At 34.1% G+C, this 20,550-nt stretch overlaps 1 protein-coding gene across 1 annotated transcript; it reads left to right on the forward strand.

Moving 5' to 3' along the window:
- Nucleotides 1-1,518: 1,518 nt before the first annotated feature.
- On the forward strand, nt 1,519-14,791 carry GCA (grancalcin; the record flags this gene model as incomplete). Its single annotated transcript, XM_084241678.1, has 8 exons — nt 1,519-1,545; nt 6,535-6,708; nt 9,937-10,006; nt 11,413-11,456; nt 11,716-11,863; nt 13,527-13,640; nt 13,979-14,037; nt 14,765-14,791. 8 exons carry the CDS (start codon nt 1,519-1,521, stop codon nt 14,789-14,791), a joined length of 663 nt encoding a protein of 220 aa, XP_084097804.1.
- Between the last annotated feature and the right edge of the window lie 5,759 nt (nt 14,792-20,550).

Here is a 20,550-nt window from a genome sequence, read left to right on the forward strand (position 1 = left end):
GACACATCACCCAAAGCAGTGATAGTGAAGGCAAAGATAAACAGCTGGGACTACATCAAATTAAAGAGCTTTTGCACAGCAAAAGAGACAATAACAAAAACAAAGAGAAACCCCACCGACCGGGAGAACATTTTTGCACCCAACACTAATGATAAAGGACTGATCACAAAAATCTGCAAAGAGCTGATGAGACTCAACAACAACAAAGAAAATAATCCAGTCAAAAAATGGGCAGAAGAGCTAAAAAGAAACTTCTGTGAGGAGGAAATGCAAATGGCCAACAGGCATATGAAAAAATGTTCAACATCACTTGTCATCAGGGAAATGCAAATCAAAACTACCATGAGATACCATCTTACACCAGTGAGAATGGCACATATTAAAAAAACTAGCAACAACAAATGTTGGCGAGGGTGTGGAGAAAAAGGAACTCTTCTGCACTGTTGGTGGGAGTGCAAACTGGTCCAACCACTGTGGAAAGCTGTGTGGAGATTTCTGGACCTACTAAACATAGAGCTTCCATATGATCCAGCAATTCCACGCCTAGGTATTTACCCAAAGGACACAGAAACATCAATTCCAAAGAACACCTGCACCCCTATGTTTATAGCAGCACTGTTTACAATAGCTAAGCTTTGGAAACAACCCAAATGCCCAAAAATAGATGACTGGATCAAGAAGATGTGGTACATATACACCATGGAATATTACTCAGCATTCAAAAAAGATAAACACATGCAATTTGCAACAACATGGATGGCGCTGGAAGGGATCATGCTCAGCGAAATAAGCCAAAAAGAAAAAGAAAAATACCGGATGGTCTCACTCATAGCAGGAATCTAGAAAACTTAAATAAGGGACCAGGAAAATGAATATAAGAAAGTGAAAATCAAAATCAACATAAAAAATATGAACCAGAGACACTTTTAGGGGGGCGGGGGCGGGAGGGGAGGGATTGGGGTCAGAATGGGGGGGGCTGCAATTGTATGGGGAATATAACAATAAAATTTATAAAAAAAAAAAAAAGGGAAAGAATTTGAAGTATAAAAAAAAAAAAAAAAAGAAAGTGAAAGGATCGGTTCAAAGTAGTCATGAACTGGCAAGTCTGTGGTTGCAAAGGAGAAAAGAAACCTTGGTCCAGAGAGCTCTTCCATGGAGTGGAAGTTACCAAAAGAAAAAGGGGAGACAAGAGCGCGAGACCTCAGCGAGCCAATAGAAGTGGAGCAGGAAAGGGCTGGGCTCGTGAAGCCAATCAGAGACGAGATGGGTGGGACTAAACTCTGGCGGGGGTAGGAATTTGGGGGGTGTGGGTGCCGACGAGCGTGACTTAGCCAATCGGGACCGAGCAAGGCGGAGCTGGACTTCGGGGGGACGTTTTCAAGGAAGTGATCAGCGCGGCCAGCGCGTCTTTCAGCCTCACCTGCATCTGCACCTTCACCTTCGCCTTTCTGCTGCCTGGGCGGACGCTGGCCCTCAAGGTGACGCGCTCTCTGGGCAGAAGCGTGGCATCGGCTAGCCATGGCCTACTCGGGATATGGAGGAGGGGTGAGTCCTGGCTGCTTCCTCTTGGCCCCCGCCCCCGCGGGGTGTGGCGCCTCTGCGGGCGGTGCCGACGCGTGGGGTCCGCCCTCGCCCTGACTGGTTTATACGCTCGGGGACGAGGCGGCGCCCCATCTCCGCGCGCCGCGAATGCCAGCCTGGATGGTGGCGATGCCGCGATCGGTGTTCTGGTCCTGGAGCGCCCCGTAGGAGGGTCATTGAGGAGCTGAGGATGTGATGTGTTAAAAAAAAAAAAAAAAAATCCTGAAATGGAAATGAAGGCACAAAACACCCTTTTATCCCAGAAATCTTCCGTGCTGCGCCCGCGGCCCTACCCCTCTCCGCAGCCCGCTCAGTTTTGCTAGACATCCTCTTTCTGGATTTTTTTGACCACTTGTTTTCTGTTTTGTAAGTTGCATATGAATGAATGAATGAAGGGATGCTAAATGTCTCCCAATCCTTACTTTAGGGCCGTCAGTCGTGGACTTTTGGTTGCTCTTCAGAACTATCCTGAATCACCTTTGTGAGCTGGAAGTTGTCTTTGTAGTTTCCAGGTGGCCAGCTTTTTCTTTTCAGAAAGGAGCCCAAACTTTAGGTATTTATGTCATTGATCTCTAAAGTGGGCTGAAGACACTTTATGTTCACAAAACGGGCTTGCGGGGCGATCCATTAGGGTAGAAAATAATGTATTTTGGATTTGGTTATACCTACTAAGAGAAATTGAACATTACCACTATTTAATATAAGACCTAACATTGACATTTGGCAATGATTTTCAGAGGAATTACCCCTATACCTGTGAGTACATAGAAAAGAAACTATTTTTGAAGAATGAATTTGCCCACATACTCCTTACTAATTTGTAAACCTGCCTGAGTTCTCCTTGGCGTCTTCCATTTTACAATTTTTATCACACATAAGGTCTTAAAATTAAAAGATTCCTTCAAAGATTAGTCAAAGTAGCATGAACCTGTGGAACTTTAAGTTTCTCCAACTTTCAGCATATTTCCATCAGTGTGAAGCTTGCTGTTGAAACATGGTATCTTTACTCTATTGGGATGTTCTGAAGCCAAATACGAATGGGGTGGTAAGAGTGAGCCATTTTCATTCAAATCATTTGCTACTTTCTTACCCCCATTTTTATCAGTGTTTGTATTTGATGAAGAATTCCACAAAAGCAAAGTAAAGAAAATGTCTGTGTTTCAAACATTAAATGCCTTATGTAAACATTGCGGCTCTTTCCAGCTTTTCTCATGGTCATCATCAGGACTTTCAAAAGCTGGAGCCATGAAGATTAATTTTTCTGATTCCTTTAAATGTAATGGAAATATTTCCTTGGAGTATGTTAATGAAGTAGTTAATTTTTTTTATAAATCCCGTGAATTATAGTCAATCCACATCTTATTAATCTTTCCTCTAGTCTTTTAACAAAATGTAAACTATTAACAAGACCTATTTGGTTCTGTAGCATACTTTTATCTAACTAAATGCACAATTCATCTCATTAAGGTATGCACTTCTAATACATTTTTTTCTGGTTTGTAATACTTTTTTTTTGGTTTAATAAGCATTTACCAAAATTATAATATTTTCTTATTGTTATAACTCAACCTAAAAGGACAAAAGTTACAATTCAACCTAAAAGGACTTTTTTTCACTACATTGCTCATTATGGTCACAGGAAAAAATAAAATTCTACATTTCAATTTATATACATATTTTTATTTTAGGTGAGTATGATAGGGTAGATTACTATTGAAACATACACTTTAAGCATTAAAAAATTATTCAAATGAGCTATTGATGGAAAAAATAGAATAAAAAATGAGTTCCAAGAGTAAAAGGAAGAAGGTAACATTTCTAAATGTTACAGAATTGTTTTCATTTCTTTTTAAAAATGGAGGGGAGCAAGTATCAGATCATGATGGTGTGTAAATAACAATAGATACTTTCCAAAGGGTTACAAATAATACTTTATCGGTGAATATTGACATTTACAGTATCTTGGGTATTGTTGTTCTTTTATAGTATTTAAACTTAGGAATTTTATGTCAACATAAAATTTGGAGTAAAGTATGTAAGTTGGCCCTCCCTGGTGGCCTAGGGGGTTAAGTCTCAGCACTACGACTGCTATGGCCTGAGTTCAATTGCCAGCTAGGGAGCTAACCCACATGGCACAGCAGACCTCTCGTGTCTCACCTACTGCTCCCCTCAACAGCGTATTTCAGTAGACCTGCCTGTTCTGTTCCCCACACTGTCTCTGGTGAATCCTCTCACCCTTCACACTTCTAGCTTACACCCCAGTTCTTCTACATATAAATAAATCTTTAAAAAAAAAATAAAGTCTATGAGTTTCCAAAATTCTTTTAGGGATAGGTAAGCAAAATGTATCGAGACCATTGACATAAGGTACAGGTGGTATCTTTATTTTTTTTTTTAAAGCAAGTTACTTTTTTTTTTTAAAGAGTTATTTATTTATACAAACACTGGGGTACCAGCCAGAGGCATGGGAGGGTAAGAGAATCCACCAGAGACAGAGCAGGGAGCAGAACAGGCAGAAGGACCAAAATACACTGCTGAGGGGAGCAGTGGGAGAGACAGGAGAGGTCTGCTGTGCTATGTGGATAGGTCCCTGGGCGGGCGGGAATCGAACCAGCACTGCAGAGCTGTGTTCAACCCGCTGTGCCACCAGGGAGGCCCAAAGGTGGTAGGTATCTTTAAAGATTCATTGGAGTTTTATACATCGGTCTCTCTTTTTGCTTTCAACCTGTTGTGTGACTTAATTCCAGTTTAAATGTGCAGAGTTCTCAGTGTTAAATAGTCTGTGGTCCACTTTTAACTACAATAATCTTCACAAAATGGATAATTAGTGTGAAAATTTCTGGGGGGAAACTGGGGATCAAAGATAACAGTGAAGATTCAAAAATGTGCAAAACAACATGAAAATAACATCACTGACATTTAAGTCCCAACTTTTAATCACATTACTAGGTAATAACAATGGTGATCTAATTAATGATCTGTTTTACTCATTTGACACTACCAAGAAAACACCTGAAAGTTTGAATTTATACACACTATTTTTAAGGATTCACCTATTGCCCAGGGACCCCATTCTCTTCCACATTGTTCCTTCCATGTGTGTTTTGCACTGTGGGCGGGCCATATATTTTTTTTAAGATTTATTTATTTATGCATGCAAGAACTGGGGTACAAGCTAGAGGTGTGGAGCGGGGGTGAGAGGATTCACCAGAGACAGTGTGGGGAACAGAATAGGCAGAATGACTGAAATACACTGCTGAGGGGAGCAGCGGACAAGACAGGAGAGGTCTGCTGAGCCATGAAGCTCCCTGGCCGGTGAACTCGCGCTGCAGCGGCTGGGCTGCAGACAGCTTCATAGGTTGTGTCTTTAACCCCTTGCACCACCAGGGAGGCCATCACAATATTTTGAAACTTGCAATTTCCCTTCTTGTCCTTCCTTGCTTCGTAATCTCATTTTTCACTACCTCCCTCAGCACATTTCCTCAAGCTCTAATACTTCCTCCACATTTTTGCCCTTACCACACCCCCGGCTGCAGAAATTGCAACCACTTGTGGACTTCCACCTTTTGTCTATTTCCCCCTCTCATACTTTGAAATCTTCCTCCTTTTTTTGGCTTTCTGGCTGTCTCTGCTCATCCTTCCAGGGTATGTCAAGGAAGTTTTTGTTCAAAATGGGATAAGAAACTATCTTAACACTTCCTCTTCTTTTTAAACTTACAAACATGCTGAGTAAAATGCCTTTCTGAGGGATTAAAAATATATACCAAGTTCCAAAGTTAAAAGAATACAAGAGAGAGGCCAAGGCCACAGCAGGAAATAAGTGGTAAGGAGCCCGTGGAGTCAGGCCATTTTTTAAAATCATAGTCTGTTCGTACCAGCTTTGACCTTGACCTGATTTTAGAAACCTCTTGAACAAGTCCTCAGTTGCAAAAAGGAATCCATTACTTTCATGCCTCATTCAGTTTTTGTAAGATCCTATCACATGAAGATGGAAAATACTTGAACAGAACCTGGAATATCAAAATCTCTCAATAAATATTAACTGCCTATTATTGGCACTGATACTCTTATTATTTTAAAGAAGAATATTGTTGAAATTATCACCTTATGAATCTGTTCACTGATGTCTTGCTTTTTTAAAATATATTTTCTCGTGGAGAGGTATTTCAGCCCTATGCAGTTCCCCGTGATTAGTGTGATTAGTTCACAGTTACACTATATTTACCATATAGTCTTCTAAGTTATGTGCGTTGAGGTATACTACGTTTTTTTATTGTAGTTGAAATTTTCTTATACTTTTTACTTTTTGTTTATTTCAACATTGATAGTAAACACTGTGCTTCATGTTCCGTTGGATTCAGTTCTTGGACTGGAGCCTTTTTTCTGTTATACTTCTTTGAATGCAGGGTATCATAGTTAATGAACTGAATTATGTGCTAATGTAGGATGTCAAGCATTTTGGAGCAAACAGCTGATTTGATGGTATATTTCATAGCTTTTGGTGACTCTATTATTGCTTTTAGAGGACTCCTTATAATTATTTTCTTTTAAACGAGCTTTAGGGGATAATATGTAACATTTGTATTAATAATCTTCTCCTGAACCTCCCTGGTGGCACAAGGGATTAAGTCTCAGCACGATGAAGCTATCCACAGCATGATTTTTTTTATTTTTATATTCCCCATACTATTGCACCCCCGTTATTTTGACCCCAATCCCTCCTTTCGTCTACCAGGGAGCTGCCCACATAGCTCCCCTGACTCGCCTGCTGCTCCCCTCAGCAGTGTATTTCAGTAAAAATCAGCCTTTTCTGCTCCCTGCTCTGTCTCTGGCAAATTCTCTCACCCCTCCACACCCCTTGCACCTCTGGCCTGCACCCCAGCTTTTGTATGCATAAATAAATAAAATAAATCTTTTTTAAAAAAATAACCTTCTCCTGTTTCACTTTTATAGTTTGGAAATTTTAGCGGTCAGATGCCAGGAATGCAGATGCAAATGGGGCAGCCAGTGCTAGGAACTGGGCCAAACCTGCTCCCTGGAGGATACCCTGGATGCCCAGCATATTCTCACAATTACTCCTCAGCGGGAGACCCCATGTGGACATACTTCACTTCCGTTGCTGGGCAGGTGAGATGCTACGTGGATTGCATACACATCAATTTTCAAAAATGATCACTCTTTTCAAAGACATGTCAACTCTTTGACTTTGTGTGTTATTTTAAATGTACATGAAATTTGGATTTTAAACTTACCTAGGTTGAACTTCTTTGTGAGATCAGAGATGAGGATATTCGTAATTATTTCACTTCAAATGTCTGGATAGAATGGTACTGTTCATCTGACCCCGAGAAGAAGCAGGGCATTGCATGGTGACTGAGCCAGAGAGGATATGGAAAAAGTTATCTCCATGCAAGTATCCTTGAGGAAGCTGAGCAGTATCAAAAAGTTTCAGAAAGAAGTCTTTTACCTTGTGAATGGTCTTGGGAGAGGCTTGAGGCTGAATTAGATCAGGGAACAGTAAAGAAGGGCTTACGGGGGATGTTCAAATATCAGACTAGTAAGCAGAGACAGAGTTTCACACAAGTCTTAGTCTCTTTTCCTTTATATTAGTAAAAAAAAATATTGACTAGAATTTTATAGAACTTTGATAAATTTCCCCTTCATTATTTTCAGCCTCTTTCGTAGCATTTCCCATTTTTTGCAGCCAAATGCAATTCTGTTACACTATACCATTTTTGTCTGCAAAGAACTCTTAATCGTTATAATACTGGGAATATAATTTATATAACTCACTAAATGAAATTCATTTTATAAAACTACAACTTAAAACATAGGAACTGGACATATATACTTAGAGACTTTAGTTTGACTTCTAAACTATTTTATTTGTACTAGGTACTGTGCTCATCAGTAGGGACGCAAAGATGAATGAAACAGTATCTTCTAAGATACTGACTTAGACATTATCTAGTCAGGGTGACATGTAAAAATGATAATGATATAAGGAAAAGAGTGCTAAAAGTGATGGGTAAAGATTTCACAACACCTTACTGAAGGATGGAATTGAACTTTAGTGAAGAATTTCATGTAGTTTATACACACATTGCTTTTTATTGATGTACACCTGAACCTTATCTGCTGTTATACTGAAATGTAACGTCAATAAAAAATAATTTTAACAAAAGATTATAGCAACAGTAACGACATCCTTTGATTATGATCCTTATTCTCTGCCTTGACCAGCACTGACCAACATATAATTGAACCATAAATGCAAGCCAGATTGGCATTAGGCTTCAAAAAAATACTAACATTCAACATTTAATCAATGTAAAAACTATCAATAGGATAATTTACATTGTTTTGTTACTAAGTTTTGAAATCTCATGTGTTTTTTATACTTACAGAGCATCTCAGCTCAGATAAGTCATCTTAGTGCTCAGTGGAACATCTGGCTAATGGCCACTGTGCTGGACAGTTTAGCCTGGAGCACTCTTCTCGGATATCTGCATAGCTTGTGCCTTCACTTTCTTTAGTTCTTTCTCAAAATTTACCTTAGCAGTGTGAAGCTTTTCTTAACCATCGTACAAAAGGGCCTTGTTATCTCCACCTTCCTGTATTATACCCAAGCATACATTCCCTATCACCTTAACTCTGACTTTTTAAATTCCCTTAGCACTTATCAACCATCTTATATAATTTCTGCTTTATTGTCTCTTTTCGATCACTAAAAGGTGAGCTCTTGAAGACGAGGAATTTATTTTGAACACTGTTGGATACCTAGTACATCTAATGGTGTTTGAACATTATAGGCTGTTCATAAATATTTGTCACATGAATGTCGTAGTCTTCTTAAATGGACGACATTTCTTCATTTGTTTCTCTACACTTTCTTAAAACTCTTGATTGATGCTTGTTCTATAAAATTAATTTCATCTTGGATGAATTTGTTCAAAAACCATTGATTTTTTTGGTTGACTATCTGAACTTTAGATTTCTCCACATGGATTGGAATTTTGCTTCATAAACTTAACTTCCAGTAGAGTTTTTGTTTATTTTCTCCCTCCCTCTTTCTGTTCCCTTCTCTGTCATCTCTTTCGTCTCTTCTTTTTTTCCATGTCATCAACCTCTCCTTAATCTAGTGGTTTTGTGATTGTGCCACCAAGGTTGTGTCCATGCTCCAGCTTGGTGACGCTGGTGCAGATGTCATCAGCTGGCTGAGAGCAACTTATTTTAGTATCTTAGTCCTGTTTTCCTGAGCCTTCAACTTCTTGGAAGCGATGTCCTCAGGCAGTATAGTTTGTTTTGTTTTGCCTCCTTTCATGAGCAGGGAGCCCCATCCCACTTCTTGCATTCTAGCAGTGAGATACTCTAGTTCCTGAAGTCTAAGTCCTTAGAAGCAAACTCCTTGCTCCTACTACACATCTGCTCTCCCTCTGCTTCCTAGTTCTTCTGCATAATGTACCCAAATGCAATTTAGGGTTGGAATTTCATATATTCAAATTAGTTTCTTACACTTTTAAAAATAGAAGCTGTTCCAATAAAGCAGTGATTCTCAAATATATTTAGAGAAATAAATATCTTTTCTCACAATTATTTCTCATCTTAGTTGCTATTGAGGCCCACTAACCTGATGTTGTATTGCTAAGTAACTTCGGGTTTTGCTGGGGTAAGGCAGGTGAGAGACTCATTTTGGACACAAAATTTGAGGAGATGAAAAAAAATACTTAGTAATCACACTGAGTAATGTTTTATATAGTATTTTTAAAAATCAAAATGAATGCCAAAAATTGTTGATTAAAAAAAATATTCAATTGTTAAGTAAAGTAAAGACTGGATTTGAATTTGTGCTTGTGCCATTTGCATCCTCTTGATATCAACCCTTGTGAGGGGGTAGTACTGGGGGAGAAAAGATAGTCTTACTTTCTACTTAAAGCTTCAATATCCTTTAGAAATGATCTCTTCCCAAAATGGGCATGAAGGGAAAGCTTTTGAGATTTTTGTGAACACATTTGATGCATTTTCATAATTGTTTAAGTAGTGAGAGTGATTCTCACTAGCTATTATATTGAGCTATTATAAGACAGAGTGATGATGTTATTTTTTTAGATGTAGAGAAAATAAATTATTTGAACTGCCTGAAATAGTCATAGAATGTAATTTGATTGTGAGAAAATTACTCATGCTGAAAAATGCCTTTGTTATCAATAATTGTCTATAATGTTGCAATTGATAATAAAATAATACTGTTTTGAGGAACGTATACTTATTGATTGGCCTAAGGCAGTCAATTGATATTTTAATATGCTTTTATACAACAGCAGGTTAAATCAGGTTATCATTATTTTTTAACAGGATGGTGAAGTGGATGCTGAAGAACTTCAGAGATGTTTGACACAGTCAGGAATTAGTGGCACCTACTCTCGTGAGAGCTCTTTATTTCTCCTGTTGAAATTGATATAGGAAAATTATTTTCTAACTTTTTGTCTTCATACTTAAACTATTAAAAAATATTTTATCACAGATATACATGCACATAGTTAAAAAAGTCAAATAATTCAATAATTCTTCAAAGCTTATAATGAAAATGACTTTCTCCGTGAGTCCCAAACTCCCTGACACTAACTGTTCATAGAGGAAATCTCTTTCAACATTTTGAGATGTTTCTTTTTAAATTTGACTCTGGATCTTAAAATTGCACGCTGCTATCACTGTCGATTTTGAGTTTTCGTTATTATCAAGTGATTTCCTGTTGTGGAAGATGAGAGTGTAACTTTTTACCTTACACTCACCTATCCCTGTATACCACATAGGAGCTCTCCATCCACACAATAGTTATATTTTTGTTACATCATTAATCAGTATTAGCATTATTATTTCTGTCTAAATGCTCTGCCTACCTGTGTTCTTGTGATGATTTATGATTAATTTGCCTTTTATATAACATTTAGCTTTTTCTAGAATTAATCATCATTCTAGAGCTTTCTATTACGATCTAGTTTCTGTGTATAACAGACATACTAGTTTCCTTCACCATCATTCAGTATCTTTCCCCTCTCTCTTCCATTGGATCTCCCTTTTATTCCATTCTTGTCATTTTTTAAAATTCACTGTTATTTCAATAAAATATAATATCAATTAACTTCTTCATAAAACAGTGGATGGGAGGTAGATGTTCCAAGACTGTATGTATTGGAATGCTCAGAATAAAGTTCATTGTTTGGCCAGGTATGGAAGCTAGGTCATAAGTCATTTTTATTAGAATTTTAAAGGTATTGCTCCTTTGTTTCTAGCTCTCATTGCCGCTTTATCTTTTTCCTGACTGTACCTCTCCCCTCTCCCACCTTGTTCCTTAAAATCCTTCAATAACTTCATTGTTGTAAATTTTAGGGTGGACCTTAAAGATTTTCATGATCTGGCCTGTCTTTTCGAGGTATCTTGTGCCAGCCACTTTTGCACATACACCAACCTTTAACCAAATCGCCAATTCTTTTTGAGTTTTGTGATCTTATACATCAAGCTTCTTTTTAAAGCCCATTTGTCATTTGCATTAGGAAAAGTGAACCCTCTTTCTTCACTTTGACAGCAATTTTCAATTATTTTATAATTGGTTATTTAATTACCAGAGTTCCTTACTAGATGTTACCAGTTTTAAGGTAGTAACTTTTGTTATAGTTATTTTTTACTGTGAACATCATTCCAAGTTTGCTTACCAGTTGATTATGTAATTTTATTAGTTTAGAAATTTTTAAATATTTTGAAAATAGAAATTGTCATTATTTTACAGAGTTAAAATTAAGCAGATGCCAATTTAATTAAATGTTTTTATAGCCTTCAGTCTGGAAACCTGCAGAATTATGATTGCCATGTTGGATGTATCCTTGAATAAAAATAGAGAATATTAGAATTTGAATAATTGCTTTCTGAATATTAAGGCAATTATAAATAACCACAATAAATTAGAGAGTTTAAAAATGCTTTGCAAGACCCTGTTTGAATTTCATACTTTTCCACAGAAATCTATTTTGCTAACTCTTGTAGAAGCTTAGTAACAATTTTTTAGTTTGATTTGGAGTTTTGGGTCAGGTAAATTCCCTTTGGCATCAAACTTATTTTTCTTAATGAAACTATCAGAGAGATTATACAGGAAAAATGGGATTTAATGAATTCAAAGAACTCTGGGCAGCTCTTAATGCCTGGAAGCAACACTTCATAACTATTGATCAAGACCGAAGTGGCACAGTGGAGCATCATGAATTGAGCCAAGCCATTGCTGCTATGGGTAAGATATTAAAGTTCTTTAAAATCTATCCATATCTGCTTGGTTCTTTCATCACATGAATCTTAATTGCTTCAGTTTGCTAAGTAATAAAGATAAATACATTTCAACTTCTGTTGCTGAGTTGGATTTCACTCATGATTGTTGATAAATTCTGACTAAAGACAAAACCATTTTTATCTCTGACTTTTTCAAAAGATGACCTTTTGTACATTCTGGGTAATAAATAATTTTTGAATTTCCTTTGTGAGTATATTTACATTTGATTTTCTCATCACATTTCTGATAAACTAAGATTCTCAGTCTACTTTCTTTCCAAAAGTAGTATATACAATGGTGTTTGACTTACTTAAAGTTAATATAATTTTAAGCAGATTTTTAAATTGTGTTTACCCTTGTTATTTTACTTATAATTCATTTCTGTGCAATATATATTTGTAAGAAAACTAACTGTTGAACAACTTTGCTTAGGTACTTGTGCAAAATAAGGAAATATTTGGGATTATTCATATATAAGACTTTCAGATCTATTTTAAAATATTCAAATTCATTTGCTAAACATGCTAAGGGAAATCTTGAGCATTTTATCAATACTGTATCCAGATTATAACTCTCTGATAGGAAGCTCAAAATGCACTTACAAATGATTTCATTAGTTTAAATATTTTACTACTTCTCTTAATTTATATCTTTCCTTTTCTTTTCCAAGTTTCCTGGATTATATTTTATTATAGTTACACATAGAATTTTCTTCTACTGCATTTATTTTTGTGTTCTTTGAATGGATTAGTATCGTTTGTCCATATTTCGTAATCCAGTAATAAACAGACAGTAATTCCAAGTCAGTATTCTTCACAGCAGGAACACATCTCATTAAATGTGTACGAGCACCTGTAGGGTGCAACAATTAGAATATATTAATTTATATTTCAAATTATGTTTCATTCTTTTTAAATTTCAGTTTTATATGCAATTTAAAACTAAGTTAATACACATATTATGGAAGTGAATGATACAAGATTTTTTACTGACGGGTACACAACCTAAAACTTTTAGAGACCACAGGCTTAGATAGCAAAGAACCAAAGAAATAGAAAGAATGTTGTGGGTGAGATGGAAGTCTATAAAAAAAAAACAGAAAAAAAGGCTTTTGAACTCAAGAAACATACTCCTATTTCTTCCCCTCAAATTGGTCCTCATGTTTGGCTTTTTAAAATTGATCCTTAATACGAATACTGAGAATAACATATTCTTTTAAAGTCACTTGTAAGTAATATGTTCAATTGGAAATAAAGAACCTATTTGATAACATAAAAAATAATCTCTGATATTCTTCAGATAAATATAGAATTACAAAATTGAAATATTGAAGCATTAAAACCTATGAAATAGACACATATCAAATGTATTTTAAAAATATAAAAAGATAATGATTTTCTTCCTTAGCTTTGACTTTATCATCAAGTTGTGATTTTTATAAAGTACCACTTAACTATTAACAATGAAACATTTATCTGTTCAGTTTTAATATGAATGCATTTTGCTTTTAGTATATTTTAATGGAATTTGGAATGTTTATTTTACAACTTTATTAACAAAATTGAAATATTAAGGTAGCTTGATAGTGTTTGGTCTTAGAAGTTTGAATTTATCAATTTCTTTTTAGGTTATAGGTTGAGTCCTCAAACATTAACTGCTATTGTTAAACGTTATAGCAAGAATGGCAGAATCTTCTTTGATGATTATGTTGCTTGCTGTGTGAAGCTTCGAGCATTGACAGGTATTGGCTTTAAAACTATATAAAAGTATTATATAGTTATTTTTCTTGAATAGTGTTTATTGTATTCATCAGCAAATTTATATAATGTGTTTTTCCCCTTCATTCACTAGTAAATCTAATCAGAGTTGTCAGTCTTTACCAAAAAGGAATATAAAATAGTGAAAAATTATTATAGCTACGTCTGAGGACATTTTCTTCATGTCTCAGTTGCCTGGGAAATAAAACCCTTAAGTTTTAATTGAGTGTGAAATTATTCATTTCTTAGTACCTAGGGGAACCAACTTATTTGAAACCAGAGATTTTAAATTATAATTAAAAAGTTATTATTTTGTTTAAAGATTTCTTTCGGAGAAGAGACCACTTGCAACAAGGGGTTGTGAATTTCATATATGATGATGTGAGTATTGAGTAACACACATTTGCTATTCATACTGTGTTTTAGATGTATTCATAGTTCAAAATAATTTAATTGATCCAGGGTACCAATATTGAGAATAACACACTTTATAGACTTTATTCTTTTTCTATATTTTTCAGCTAAATACAAATACAAAATTTAATACTAGTTCAAATACTAACTTTATATTAAACAAAAAAATTCTTTTAATTTTTATGGCATGTTCTTGCAGTTTATCTTCCAAATAATTTGTAAGGGTGAAACTACCATTATTTTTATAAAAAGTAGTTTACTCATCTTTCTTCTAATAGAAATAAGAAATTTTCAACTAGTAGTGATTATGAAGTTAACTTTTCTTTTCAAATGCTTGCCATTAACATGAAAAAAAATTTTCTTTTTTTTGTGGGAACCTCGCCGGTGGCCGGGGAACGAACCTGTGCTGCAGAGGCCCAGCGCTCAACCGCTGTGCCACCAGGGGAGACCCTAACATGAATTTTTTTTTAACAAACATAGAAGTTATTTTTCATGGGTGTTTCAATGTTTCAGGGTGTTTGTTTTGTTTTGTGTGGAAGTTAAGAGGTCAGCACTACTCTACTAATATATACTGGTCTGAATTATAAACCTTGGAAACTCAGTTTCCCATCTTTTGAGAATGCTTTTATGAAAGATAATGCCAAAAGTAAAAACCATTTTATTATTACCAGCTGATGTTTTTCTTATGTATTAGTTTTTGCAGGGCACCATGACCATTTGAATGTCAAGATATTGAAAACTGAAAAAAATACTGTGAATGTTTCCTGCTTGGACTACTTTGACTTACAACTTTGGGAAATTTTTATGGTTCCTTCCTGTTAATCTCTTCTGTTCTAATCTTTCTGTTTTAAACTTTAGTGCACAGTTCAAAGCAATAAAAAAGATGAATTTTTGTATTAGTGATGATACTGCTGTTAGTAATCACTTTACAAATTTTGCATAATGTTATAAAATACTGATACATGATTAACTGATGTAAATATCTCAGTCTTAATTTTTCACAATATAAATCTAGAGAAATGTACTTATAAAATAGATTATATAAAAAGCCAAATGGTGAAAACCTAGATAAAACTAATTTAGACTTACCTGAAGGTTACAAATTGTACGTGAAACTTTGTAGTTGGTGTTTGGAGGTGAGCTGGAGAAGCCTGGACATTGTGCCATATTGGTAATAAGATTTGTTCCTTGATCACGTAATTTGAGAATAGAAACTCACTGGGTTTGCCTGTGTAGGAGAAAATTGTAGTTCCTAAAATTTTATCTTAAATCTCCTTAGGTGAGCCATAAATTAATGCATAATGAAATAAGACTCCAAGAGGCATCATTTTTTTCACTTTTATTATTTGCAGTGTGTATTTTTGTGCAATATGTTTTCTCATCTTACGTAGTTAAGAAAGTGCTTATAAACCCAGCTTATTTTCTCTGCATTTTATTTCACTAGTGAAGACATAGATAACCTAAAAATGGCATCTTTTCTAAATCTAGATTTTTCAGGAAATGACACATTTTTAGTGAAATGTCAACATATAAACTTATTCTGTTAAACTAAATTACCAATAAATCCAACTGTTTACAGAGTGAAAAACTCATTTAATCTGCCATTTTAATTGTTCAGAAATTATAAGTTTGACTTTAACAACATTAGCTGGTTGTGGTTTTGGCACTAGTAAGGCAGTGAGTCTTTAAGGTGAGATGCATCTGCAACGTGGGGTACTGAGGCTGGCAGGCATCACAACAATTTTGTGAGTGGTATTGGTATGAAAACTGCAAAGTAGAGTCAATAGGTCATAGCATTTAAGTTCCCTGGTAAAAGCTGCTGTAATTAATCCATCCCCTTTCTTGCCAAACACTATAAACCTTTTTTAGTGACCATTTAACAAACCAGTTTTCTTTTCTTACACCTTAACATCTTCCAGCCTGAAGGTGACTACAAATTTTAGTAAGGCTGATAACCAATGTAAACTTTTATTAAATCCCATTTCTTAAACAATATTGTGAAAGAGAAAAATAACAAAATAAAACCTCTCATGAACATACTGATTTGTACTTTTAAACCAACTTTTAAGTTTAAACCAACTTTCACTTTTAAAAATTCTGGCGAGGAAGTAATGTATGATGATTTGGACACTGATTTTATATAATAAGATGTCAAATTCATTTGGTCAGTTTTATAAAAATGTGTGAATAATTCATATATATTTTCCTTATAATCCTCTGGCTATTTTTTTTTCATGAACACATATTTGATGTGAGTAGACTTTAATTGAGCCATTATATATATATATAAATAAATTCTAATTTGTTGTTGGAAAAAGCTAATATAAGCATGTTGTATGTGATCATCTTGAATAAGGATGCTACCATGGCTCAGCAGCCTAGATCTTAATGTATAGTTTATAGTCAATTTACTGTACTGTACTGAGGTCAATTATAATTGTCCTTATTCAGAGGCTCATGGTTGCGTAAAACTGTAAAAATTGCCATAATATTGTTCAGATAAATTTCTGCTGAGTAATATTTTGTATTTGAACTCAACACATTTTTCTAACTCATCCTTTTCCAAAGATGTTCCCATGATTTTTGGTTATAAGAGGTCTGCAAGGAAACGTGACCACACATATTTGGGGAACTCTGCCTTCTTCACAGATTTTGATAAGTTGAAGTTACATAAAATCCTGTTTAATTTTATTTTACCCAGTTTTTTCCTGAACTTTTTTGCCCAGAGAATCCCTTCTCTCACAAAGCTCATATTCTAGGCCAATCCAGCTTAATTGTCAGAAATGTTTTGCATCTCAGATTAAATAGGCAACTTGACAAAAACATTAGGCATAGGGAATATTTTACTGAGATTTTTATACTGAAATGCAGTTCATTTTTGGATGAAAATAACTGCTATAAACAGACATCCATTACTAAAGTAAAAATTATGTAGTTTTATGATGAACATGACCAGAGTTATGAATACAGTGTAGTTTGTGCTGTTTAAGTCATGCCGCAGTTTTCTTATGATGATGTAAATTATTGAATAATGTACACTCTTAATGTCTAAGTGCTTTTATTTATACAGTAAACATGTTTCCATGTCATTTTGAGAATTTTTTAATAAACATTCAGATAGCTTGCTGTAAAGTTTTATATCATACAAAATCTGTTACATACATATTATGAGATGCTTCAGTTCAAATAACAGTGCAGTAATTCATCTATGCCTAAAAACCTGCTGAACAATTAAATGTCAGGTATTGTACTTCTATTTCTAGTGGCAGTTTACACATTTTAAGTTACATCAAGGGGAAGTCAATAGTACTGAATCTTAATTTGGTCCACTTTATGCGTAATTTCAAGGACTGTGCTCATTTGATTTAAGCATGCATTCTTAAACAAAAAGTCTTTAAAAAAAAAAAAGTCAAGTGATGTTTATTTCCATAAAAGGTATTTACCCTGGAAGAAAGAATTTAAAGTAAAGTCTGTGTAATTAAAAAAATAACAAAAATTCAATTTGTGATTATTTCCTTAAGTAAAATATACAAATTGAGTTCACCTATAATCTAATGGCATTACTAAACTGGACAAACACAATAAATATTAATTGTCAGAAATGTGCTTTTCTTTGTCCTTTTATGTTTGATAAAATCATAGATGATACTTTTTTCCTATTTTATGATAGTTTTCTGGGAAATTAATAGGAATAAATTTTCTTTTGAAATCTGGTAAGTGAAATGCAATGAGTGAAACCCAAGATTTCTTTCAGGTTGGCATATTTTTCTTTTAAACTTTAAAATTCAGTCAATATTGAATCTTCATTTTGATTATATTGACATGTATATGAAAAGCTCACAATTTATTTGGTCTTCAACCATGTATGTAGTGAATTAGATCGATTGAAATAAATGTTCAATGCTATGATATCATCTGAGAGTATTCGAGACTTCCTAATATTAGATCATATAAAGGAAAAATATTTGGAACTTATAATGATGAAAACAGACCCAATTTTATAAGAATCATGTTAAAAAAAATTGTAGTCTAAGATAATAACATCGTGTGTGTCCATATACTGAACTAAAAATTTACTGTAATTAGAATACTGAGCACAAAACTACTTTCCAGTTAAACACTGGGAAACATGAAAAATTTGTCTGACTTACCATTGGCTTTTTGAATTTGATTATTGGGAAAGCTGTGCTTTTGTTTCTTGCCGTATCTTTTTTCTACTTGTTTAAAAAAGCATTTCACTGGCATATAAAGAAAAAAACTTTATATTAACATTCCTTTTACCCAAGTAGCTTGGTAATATGCAGCTTTGTGTATTATGCAAGCATTCAAAATTGAGTGTGCTTCTATATATCTGAATATATAGTAAGTAGACATCGGCAGCACTTCTACATTACTATGATGTGCCATACAGTCGGGAATGAGTCAGGTCCTTCCCTATGTGCTACTTATGTTTTCAGGTAGGTCCCTTCTGCTCCATCTAAGATGGTGGCAATTTGGACAGTTTATAGAGAGTGGGAAGAACTGGGCTTTCTCATCATTTAATACCCATGTTTAGAGACAATTATGCCAGGAATAATTAATGAATAACTTCTGATTTATTGTATGTGTGTGGAGGGGTCCCGATCATTCCCCTTAACCATAAAAACATAAACGTGCACTTTACAGATAACCAGCATACCATCATTTACATTTTAGTTGATTGTATTTCATCATATCATATCTTGTTTTAATTATTGAAATTTCAAAAAATAACCTGAACAGTGCTAGTATAAACATTTCAGAAACATACTATTGATAATTAAAATTCTTTTGGAAAAATAAGGACCATTTTCAAGTGATTCTAGGATTAATTGAACTTTTAGATGCAAAGTTACCTAAAAGCATTATCCTCAAAATCTTATGTCAAGAGATGTTAAATTTTTAAATATTTGCCTTTTTCACAATTAGGTTATCATTTCCTAATCAGTTTCACTTACAGATACCTATACAATTGCTTTCTGCTCATCTGTATTTGGTTTGTTTTTTCATTTATAAAATAGGGAGATGTTTCTTGGTTTTTTAAACCTTACAAATCGAATGGTGGGGTATCTAAACCACTAAATAGACTTAACAATCCTTAGCACAGAACATGCCATATTACAACCAATACATTTTATTTAAAAGTTTTCTTTGAAGATAACTTGATATTTTTTCTTAAATAAAAAATAAATGATTCTAGAGGAGGCATTCCAAATGTATGAAACATAGGTAAATGAAAATATCTGGATATTTCCATGGTGAAAAAAATGTATCAAACATACATTATAAAAATTTATTTCACAGGTAAGTTAAAACCTGTTGAGCCATCAAAAATTTTAAGAAATCAAATGTTTTCAGTGAAATACTTTGAATTCTTGACAGGCAATAATAAAAAGTGAAATTTTTTGTGTTTCTTTAATTTTAGATTCAACGCTATTAACCACTCAGTCCTGCTTATTTGTGTCCCAGTGGAAATCAGTAAAACTGTAGCACTGTTACAATTATGTGATTTTGTGAAATACATCAGCACCACCATGCCTATGTCTAGCACTGTATCTAGTAAAATGTTGGAAATACTTGACTTTTCTAATAAAAGTATCCTAACTAGCTAAAGAGATTTACTTTCTTTTTCCCCAAAATAATTTCTTTTACAAATTTTTGATTTTTCATGTATAAATAGATCAGAAATTATATGCTTCATTCTTAAATTATGTATATATACTATATTTTCAATACAACTTGTACACTTTTAGCTACCAAAAATTTTTGCAACCATTTTTACATGAAATTTACATTTTCCTTATTTACAGTTATTTGTAGAAGGTTATTGCAAAACTAGTTGTGCAAGTAGATTACACTGTCATACCACATACCAATCTTTGAAGAAAATATTTGCTAAAAAATAAATATTTCTGCACAGAATATTTCAAAAGCATCATGATTTCATGCTACATTGTGTGCATAAAGACTAGGAAATAGTTTGTATTTTGGTAGATTGTTTCATTATGTTTAAAGCATTCCAAGGTACTTACTATTTAACCAATGTGAGTGAACTTCTTTATATCATATGACTGACATTTTCAAGTGATTTCACACATTATTTTTGAAATGTATCATTCTTTAACTGGCAAACATCCCAATATACTTTTCCTATCAAAATTATAGAATTCAAATTTCAGCTAAAAGGAGGTTATGTACCTTTTATTCCAGTAGTGCCTAGAAGATAAAAACTAGGGATTCCACAGTTTGTTTATCTTCTTTAATTCTTTCATATTTGGGAAAGAATACTTAATCATTTCCAGTGCTATTATAATTATGGGGGCATTTTGATGAAACTATGTGGAGAAGTTAATTATAAAATTGCTGATGCTTGAATTTTATTCCTAAGAATGATGGAATAGTATGGACTTTTCTTATATATGCAAATACTTAATAAAATGTCCATATTGGAAAAAATACAGT

Source organism: Talpa europaea (assembly GCF_964194135.1).
Source record: "Talpa europaea genome assembly, chromosome: 1".
In the NCBI taxonomy this organism is placed as follows: domain Eukaryota; kingdom Metazoa; phylum Chordata; class Mammalia; order Eulipotyphla; family Talpidae; genus Talpa; species Talpa europaea.